This window comes from Tasmannia lanceolata, unplaced genomic scaffold (genome assembly GCF_043159265.1).
Source record: "Tasmannia lanceolata isolate RefF3 unplaced genomic scaffold, GAP_Taslan_0.1 ptg000002l, whole genome shotgun sequence".
In the NCBI taxonomy this organism is placed as follows: Eukaryota; Viridiplantae; Streptophyta; class Magnoliopsida; order Canellales; family Winteraceae; genus Tasmannia; species Tasmannia lanceolata.
In genome coordinates, this window is record NW_027518679.1 from 53,512,822 (window position 1) to 53,522,077 (window position 9,256).

The 9,256-nt window shown below is 37.7% G+C and overlaps 1 protein-coding gene across 1 annotated transcript; it reads right to left on the minus strand.

Annotated features, from left to right (window-relative positions):
- Nucleotides 1-266: 266 nt before the first annotated feature.
- On the minus strand, nucleotides 267-8,977 carry LOC143878823 (Man1-Src1p-carboxy-terminal domain protein). The gene is made up of 9 exons (XM_077381054.1): nucleotides 8,690-8,977; nucleotides 4,964-5,091; nucleotides 4,783-4,854; nucleotides 4,324-4,469; nucleotides 4,119-4,233; nucleotides 3,950-4,030; nucleotides 3,214-3,351; nucleotides 627-714; nucleotides 267-536 (listed from the first exon to the last, which is right to left on the minus strand). The coding sequence occupies exons 1-9, from the start codon at nucleotides 8,916-8,918 to the stop codon at nucleotides 406-408; spliced, it is 1,128 nt and encodes a 375-aa protein (XP_077237169.1). The 5' UTR covers nucleotides 8,919-8,977; the 3' UTR covers nucleotides 267-405.
- Between the last annotated feature and the right edge of the window lie 279 nt (nucleotides 8,978-9,256).

Genomic DNA, 9,256 nt, shown 5'->3' on the forward strand with positions numbered 1-9,256 from the left:
ACCATTTCTAAATATGTATTTTCTTTTCCCTAGTTTTTAGGAATTTTCGATGCCATCACTACTATTGCCCACTCAATTCTCTCCCTCTCCTTTCTCAGCCATTCACACAGTGGGCCCATGAATATTCTATGGAATAATTTTTTATAATTGCCAAACACGGCCTTAATAGAAAGTTTTCCGGCAATTGACTTATTCATTTTTCATGAAAATATTTTTCCAAAATAGTAAATGCATACGTGGCAAAAAACTCCATAACAGATATCAAATTCGGAAAATAATCATTCATATTCTGCTCATAAAACTACTTCAAAGTAAACAACATAAAACAGATGTATGGTCCATTCAGCCCTTCACTGATATGATGATACATTTACAAATGTTGCATGAAGGATGGGTGAAAACAAATTAACTGTTAAGAACTTCACCCATTTGCAGTTTCCTTTGTTGTGGAGGAGTAATCTGGTACTTGCGCTCACTGGATATCATCTTGTTCGCTGCTCCCTTCGTTCTCCTCTTCGAGCTCAGAGAACCTTCAACTGGTAAGACAAGATTATGAACCTTAAAGAATAGGCAAATAAAGTGTTAATTGATTTGCACTGAATTTGTCAGTAAAATGTAGTTCTTACCTTGCCATTCCCACACAATTTTTGATTCGCCCTTCACCAACTTTGGGTACTGATCTGCGCGGGAATCTTCTTGGACCAATTCTTCAACCTATATTAAAAAACCAACCCATAACAATCTCTTTAACTTGATATATGAACATAGAAAAAACACTTACACACTTTTCTCAATATAAGATTACACTTTAGAGTACAATCTTCAACCAAAAGAAGCATGTCAAGAGCATCATAAAACCATAGGAGATGTAATTAGGATATAATATGTGATTTTTTTACTGTTTTAAGTAGACCAAGGATGTGAAAATTTTCATTACCCAAAATGTAAGAATCTTGAAAGTAATGTAGTTGCCGTAAACCTAAAGTGAAGTGTTATGTTAGGATACTAGAAGTTTCCTTGGTGTGGGAATAATAGCAGAGTCATAACCATTCCTGCAGTTAACTGGTATGTTTAATGCCAAGCATACACCGAATTCAACAATTCAGGCTACAGGGAAGCAGAGTTGAAGCCGCATGACACTAACAATATGGGCCCTTCTTAGGAAATCTATGGTGATTTTTACTGCAACTTAGGAGTTATTTTAGAAGGGTGAAATTGTTTTCCTTGTTTTGGGATTTTTTCTTTCTTTTTTATGATTCCAACAACAATGTGCCTAAATTTGATAGATGAGTATAGTTATAAGTAGGAGACCTATATGAGATGTAAACTTTTGTTTGGTGAATATGAGATTTTTAGGTTTCGAGTTAATTCTAGCTGTTTCACTGCTTGAGCAGGTAATCTCTTGTTTAATTTTTGGTTCAACTTATCTTTTCTGCTGAAATCAAAGGCTGCAATCTTTCAGCCTAGATCAGTTTGGTATCAGAGCCATTTTGATCTGTCAAACATATCAAATATCATAATTTGGTGAATTTTCAACTTTCTAGCTGGAGACTACGAGATCATAGATTGAGATGTTCATGGAGATGAGGATGTGCAAGAGTGTAGGCGATAACCTGTGTATATTGCTCAACAATTGAAGTTTGGGAATTCTAGATCTAGAAGATATTGATGTCATATCAAGACAAGAGAGGATCCAAGATGAACCCTGCTTAAAACCAGAATCAGCTCTTCCTCCAATTATAGCTGTGTCACTCCCACCCAAGCTAACGGCTACTGAGGAGGTTCCAGGGGACCCATTCATGATGCTGCTTTCAACCTGATATAAATGGCAGGCACGTGCATCCTAAGCTGCCAGACTACGATGATTTGGCAGCTCAGTTCACAGCCGTGAGAGAGGGATGTAAAAGGGAAGAGTCAAGGGAACTAGAGAGCTGTTCCATCTATTCTGCCTTCTACAATGTCTGTCCCTTATATCCTTTCAATGAAAGGATGTTTCATGTTTACCAATCCATGGCAATCTATGAGAAGTATAGAGCTCTTTTCAAGTTTCATTTTTCATGTTTGTTTCAGCATATTGAACTGAATATTCATTTGCTGTAAAATTAAACAGTCATACATTGCCCTGTAATTGAAATGCAAAGATGTGATCACTACATGTAAATAAAGCATGATTAAATGTTAAAAAAAGGCCAAACATACACTTTGTCAACTGAGGTGTATACTGTGTCCAAAACACACACCAAAAAAGAAAAGAAAAAAAAAAGGAAAAAACTTAACATAAGCTTACCCATACCTTCAAGAGATACATGTTAATTAATATCTGTGTGATAGTGGTAGTATTGACTTTAGAAGATGACCTTTGCTATTGCTGGGTTTCTAAAGGGCAATGAGTATCTCCTCCCTACCAAAATATTAAGATGCCTTTTCCCAACGAATGACTAAGAAAATATGCACGTTGTCCTTGTACAACAACAACTAATTAGATCTCTGTCATGAATGACTGCTGATCTGGAAGAAACAAGATTTGTTTTTCATAGTAGACATTAGGTGTGAAAATGTGGTGAGTACAACTCTGTTGACAACTTAATAGATCCTGCCAAGACCGACAGATGGGGAAGAGTTTGCATCTCCAAGGTGGAGCCCGTCAAGATAACCACAATCATAAACAGAAGAAGTTTTCAGGCGTGCTTGTCTTTGCCTGGCCCATTTCCCTTCTTCCCCAACACTGTAAGAGGGTGAAAAGCACTGCTAAATCTATAATGAGGATATGACTGGATGTATGTAGGTCCTTTCAAAAACTGTTCTATAGCTTCATGATCTTGATATCCAATAGAGATTGCAGTCAAACTAACCTAAGTTGTAACAGGCCTCAACCATAAGATGCATATGATAGTTAAAACCTACTGCTACAAATTTTATTATTCTTATTTTTTTCAAGAAAAAAAGATTCTTCCTAACAGAAATGTTGAAATTTGAGTTGTCTTCAATGGCATGGAACTCAGGATCATGAGTCTCATCCTAGAAAGAAGATAAGCCACCCATCCACCCACACAAACATATATGCTACCAAGAGATGATAAAATATCAGAAAATCTAGAGATTGGAATTGCCTCTTAAAATATTAGTTAATATTATTCAAAAACGTCTTCCAAAAAAGATAGCAACATGCTTTTGTCAATCAAAATAGTCAGAACCCCCAAGAAACAAAAATACCTTCTTCCATAACATGGTGTTCTTCCTTTCCTTTGGCAGAAGTAGATGATCTCTTAACTGAGATGCAATGACCCAAGGTACACCTTCACCACACGTACTATTCACCATCATGGCATTTTCTTCAAGTATGTCACAAACCTATCAGATTTGCATCGCTGAATTGAATTTCAATCAATAGATATAACATTAAACTAGGTTGACAATTTCAAAATAAAGACGAAAAGAATATATTAAAGAAATCTTATGTATTCTATGGATGGTTGTACATGGATGTTAATATGCAAGTATGAATGTATTCAAGCCTATTACTCTATTAGCATTAGCATCTATATAGTAGGTATTGTCCGTACTCTTGTAAGGCCAAGGGTATATAGGTCTTTCCCAATTGAAATTAGTATTAAAGCCTATATAGCTTGGTCAAGTCGAAGGAGTTTTTTATTGACTTGGTAGGGTAAAGCTCAGACTCCAACAAGAACCCGGCCAAGGTTAATGGGCGTTAAAAAGGAGTGTGCCTACCCATATCACCGCTAACATGCATAGATAATCATGTTTCACAATGAATGGGACAATGGATGGTTGACTCCAGTAGGTTGGGTTTATTTGGTATAGCAACTAGTTACTACCCAATTTATTTAAAGGCTTGGATTTTTAGTGCCTTGGGAGAGAGGTTCATTTCCCTAAAGTCTTCACAGAAATTGTTATTATGATACGGGAGAAACAACAGAATCATGTTTACCTGCTCGTAAAGCTGTTCAGCTCTTGTTGCCATATATCGACTCTGACGGACTCTCCAGAAAAACCTCATGCATCCGATAAGCTGAAAATCTCAAATCATTGTCAGTAAACTGTGGGTTATTGACACGAAAAAAGAAAGTCTTGGAAGATGCCATTTTACATTGACATACCAAGGCAGAAACTGGCACTAAAATGAAAGCATGCTTGTAGATCCATTGTCGGATGATACAGGTAAGTGATTTATAGTTCTCTACCAGCCAGTCTGGGCACTTTAACTCCGTAACCCTGCATTGAACGAAAAGAACAAAGAGAGCTGATGACACATCCAATTTGTGGATCGAATATTTGTACTAGTTAAGATAAATGCAACAATACCCATCAGAAACTGTCCTCATCTCCAAGGTGCTTTTTACTGTATTCATTGCCTTTTGTTTTGTGAACATAAAAATGTCATTGCTTGAGGCAAAAGTTTCGTTTAACATGTATTCATCAAGCTTCTTTGATATGTCTGCCTCCTGAAACTGAAAAAGAAGTGCGTGCATGCTTAGAGCCATGGCTTTAAATTTCGGCCGAAATCTGAAATTTTGAATTTCAGTTGGGACCAAAACCGCAATTTCCCGAAATCCAAAATTTCAGCCGAAATTTCGACAAATTGAAATAAACTGAAATTTAAATCCATGCTTAGAGCTACAGATATTTCCAAGTTTCGATGAAATAAACCGTTATTATGACATTGTTACCACTAATTGGCCATCACAGATCTATGCGCATAGTCTCCATTTAAAAAATTCTATATATGATCATGAAAGTCAGAGGATGGCCATGATAACGAACCCAAACTGTACCGGTTCCATCGCACAAAAATCGAGCATAAGCTTCACAGGCATGATGTTCTACCCACTCAGACTGCATTGTCATAATATAATCATTACAAAAGCAAAAAGGTGCATATAAAATATTTTAATAAATTGCAAATGCTACATGTCAGGAATTAATAAGACCGTTAAGGACACACCAGTTTCTTAGCGGTTTGATTAATTTCTCCATCTTCCACACATAACCTCCCAAGCTTTCTAAATCCATGCAGACACTCCCAGCTGCCTTTAGAACACTTCCCGTTGTTCGGACAAGGATCGCAAAAATCTGTCATTATATGCCTAAGTAAAAAAGGAACCATTGCACAATTCTGCAAAACTAGCAAAATGAATTGACTATGACCAGTACAACCAGCAAACTGGCATGTTTTCTTGTACACCCAAATTGAAATTTGAGTACATTTTACTGAAATTTGGATGTATATGAAGGCAACAAATCTAGGAAGCCCCAAATTGAACTGAAATTGCATTCGGGTGTTCATTGGAATGCATCCAATGGTTGCAAATACTAGATAAAACATTGCAGATTGCTCTATCAAAAACTTCAGAACAATTCACATGTTAAAGGGAAAGAATTAGTTTGATTGGTAAATAAAATAATGCATAAAAATAGCTAATAGCATTTGAAAAGGCCAAGGATAAAAGTTAGAAAAACAAGTACTACGATACCTTCACAACACTAGGAGAGTATTAGAACATACAACAAATGTACTAAAATTTAAGAAAAGTTATAGATATATTTTTTGAAATGGTGCAAGAAACGTTATAGATATCAGACAGAATTCAAGATCTTTGATTTTTATGCGATGGAAAGATTGGTAAATGTTGGGATCATTGTCTTGTTTCTACACATGGGACTATCAGCATTTACTAATAGGTTTAGAAGTGAGAGAGATAGAGAGATTTGAATGGTTTAGAAAACCATGGGGCTAGGTCTCTTGTTTACATGCAAGTGGAGGTGCTCTTGGTGCATCCAACTTGGATGAGAGAGAGAGAGAGAGGGAGACTGAAGGAGACTTACATTTAGTAAACCTTAGTTATATAATGTTGGGTAAATATTATGTAGCGGAGAGAGAGAGAGAGAGAGACATAGAGAGAGAGAGAGAGGTCACTTGGAAGTTGAGAGCACTCTTGGGTTAAAGAATTGATGATTAATGTTCATAGTAAAATAGGGTTTAACTCCCTTGGACGTAGGCAACATTGGTGAACCAGATAAAACATTTGTGTGCATCTTGTGACTTGTGTATTGTACTATCGTTCACTATTTTTGTTGTAGTTGCGTTGTGTAGACTGTGGTAAGCCCAGCAGATTACCTTTTTCAATGTGATATAAGAGTCATCGTTGGAGCGACAGTCGAAGAAAGAAGATAAGAACGGTGGAATTTTTAAAGTTTGAGTGAGATTCTAATGAGACAGTCAATTAGTTTCATCATGAGGTAGCTTTGTTTGAGATATGTGTGGGGTTTAGTTTGATTTTAGAGGTTTGACAATAGATAGAAGGAGGTTCAAATCGATTGGAAAAGAAGATGAGTGAAATCCGCTTGGATTTTAAAAAAAATGGAATTCTTTGTCTAGCCAATCAGCACAACATCTAACCGATCAGTCATACCCTAGCATATCAGTTGATTGATACTTTCATCAGTCAACTACAGACCAATCAGCCGTGCCCTATCCAATCAATTGAGTGATAGTTCAATCGGACGACCAAAACCAAAATTGAATTGTTTGCTTTCCAAATGTGTAAAGTGACCCATGGTTGAGCTGTAATGGAGTCAAATGACTCGACCTCGAAATTTGAGATTGATACTTTTGACGAAAAAATGTAGTTCCACTCTATGATAAAGGAGAGTGAAGGACTTCCTAGTTAAACATGGTCTTGCTAATGTGTTGTAGAGAAATGATGGGAAGCCGGAAATGATGATGATTGGAGAGTGAGAAGATGATGAGTTAAGGTTGTTAGCACTATTCGATTTTCTTGCAAATAACACTATGTTTAACGGCATGGGAAAGAATATGTGCTGAAATTATGATAGGAATTGAAGAAGCTTTATAAGTCGAAGAACTTACCAACCAAGCAGATCTGAAGCGATAATTGTATAGGCTGAAGATGCAAGAAGACAAAACTCTTCTGAAACACATGACAATGTTCAATTGGCTTGTGAATCAACTCTAGAAGTTTGATGAAAAGATGACGGGAGAAGTCGGGATATTATTGATTCTTACTTCTCTTCCTAATTTATATGAAGGTCATGGTGAGAATCGTAAAGGAAGGTCATCTGACACAAGGGTAAAAAAAATAGCAGGTCAAGATCCAAAATCAATGAGAAACGTGTGCGATGTCCTCATTGTAAATGTTATGGTCACATCAAGGGGATCGGCCGATCGGCCGAAGCAAGATAACTAGTTGAGCAATGGTGCTAGAAATATAGTGGTAGGGTAATGGGTGACAAAACAAATGGATGGAGATGTCATCACCGTCTCCATAGGTAACACTTCTTACGAAGAAAGGATTATAGATTCAGAGTGTCCGGTTCCAGGGTATGTTATTTTGATATGTTTCATGGAAGAAGGGTAGGTGCAGTGTCTTTCGGTGATGGGACAACTTGTGATGTCATGGTTTTCGAGGCACTAAAGATCTGAATGTTAGATGGATTGGTACACATTTTGGGTGTTGGGACGTATGTCTTGAAAGTGACGAGGAATATAGTATTTTATGGCCAATTGGACTCCAACGGTTGCAAGAATTCAACTACAAGTAGAGCCATGAAAATGGCAAAAATCACATGTGACTGCGTGATTTTGATGAAAGGAGAGAAGTATGACGGTCCGCATCCATCTGGTGGGGAACACAATGACGGATGGTGTTCCTAAAATCTCAATGGATGATCGAACATGGAGTAGTGTGCACACGCATAGGGTCTCTATCACAATTGACACCGAGACAGGTTTCCAGACTACAGGCGATGAGGAGGAGGTCAGGTTGAAGACAATGGTGAGAAGGTCTCTCTCCAGAGTTGACTAGATGAGTTGATTAGGGGCGAGCTACACGCATACATTAGCCGTGTCGATTGAATCAGGTAGAGCCAAAACCAAGTTGATTCGATGACATAAGTAGCTGGTGGTTCTCAAAAAACCAATGGATGTTTGCAGCGACAAAAAAAATAGGCTGATATGCTAACGAAAAATCTTAAGGGTGGCTAGAAAATAAACCAAGGTGGAAATTGTTGGGTGTGTTTCTCTTTGGAGTTTCCTAATGGGTTTATGTGTGTGTGTGTGTGTGTGTGAGAGAGAGAGGGAGAGAGAGGGAGAGAGAGAGAGAGAGAGAGAGAGAGAGAGAGAGAGAGATGGTTTGAAAAGTTGTGGGGCACGGTCTATTGTTTCCACCCAAGTAGAGGTGGAGAGAGAGAGAGAGGGGGGGGGGGGGGGGTATAGTAAACCTAAGTACATGGGTTCCAATGCACGAGATCTTGTAGCACTTACCAATGAGGCCCTATCAATTAGTGTCACACAGAAGAAATCAATTATAGAGACTAATACAATTAGATCAGCTCTTCATAGACAAACTTGGGATTTGGGTTTGATCTACATAAGCTAGGTTACGCCTCATGTAAAAGAGGAGAAAAAAGAAAAGAAGAGCAAATACGTGTGGAAAGTGGAACAAGGTTTAGTTAGACATAGATTGCACTCTTAGGTTTGATCTTTCTGATTGTGAGCATTAATCGTGTAAGGATTGCTGAATCATGTAAAATGATCATGATAAGCCCTAAGGATTATATATTTATAACAGCAAAATTACAATTTTTCTATCAAGATTTGGCAATAGATGTTCGAAGTGGAAATTTGGATTGAGATAGAGACGAAACTCACCTGAAATAGGATCATCAGTGTCGCAGAAAGGTTTGGGTGGGCGATTGAGAACGGTGACAACGAAATTGCAGACCAGTGCAACGGAGACTGCAATTCCGACTACCGCGAAGAGCTTTAGAATCTCTGCCCCTGAAGGAAAAAAACCAGGAGAGGGTTCTTTTAGGAATGGAAACGAAGGAGGAGGGTTTCTATGTTTTGATTTAGGGCGTTTTTTGGTGGGGGAAGACATTTCTCTTTCTGGTTTTTGTGAACTTCCTTTCCTGTTCGAAGCATCAGGTGAAGTAAATACAAAGAGTAACTATTTGTATTGCCACCCCTCTTTTCTTTTTCTTTTTTGTAGCTTTTTGGGACCGTGGATGTGCCACATGTGTATCATCAAAGGTTCTAGAAAGTAGAAACAACGTTAGAATGAGAGTCACTTGATCAACGGCCTATGAATGGAATGACGAAAATGTAATTTTCATTATTGAATGTGGACCGTTGGTTATGTGAGTTTTTTACTTGATCGACTATTTAGGTTGTGATTGTGTTTTTTCTAGGGCCAAAATGTTTTTCTTACTGTGGCAA

What these genes read in the sequence shown, in the direction of transcription:
- LOC143878823 (XM_077381054.1), bottom strand. Translation starts at nt 8,918, where the DNA reads ATGTCTTCCCCCACCAAAAAACGCCCTAAATCAAAACATAGAAACCCT. An exon ending in ATCAAACCGCTAAGAAACTG is followed by an intron (nt 4,855 to 4,963) that starts GTGTGTCCTTAA and finishes ATGACAATGCAG; the next exon opens with TCTGAGTGGGTAGAACATCA. An exon ending in ATGAGGACAGTTTCTGATGG is followed by an intron (nt 4,234 to 4,323) that starts GTATTGTTGCAT and finishes CGTTCAATGCAG; the next exon opens with GGTTACGGAGTTAAAGTGCC.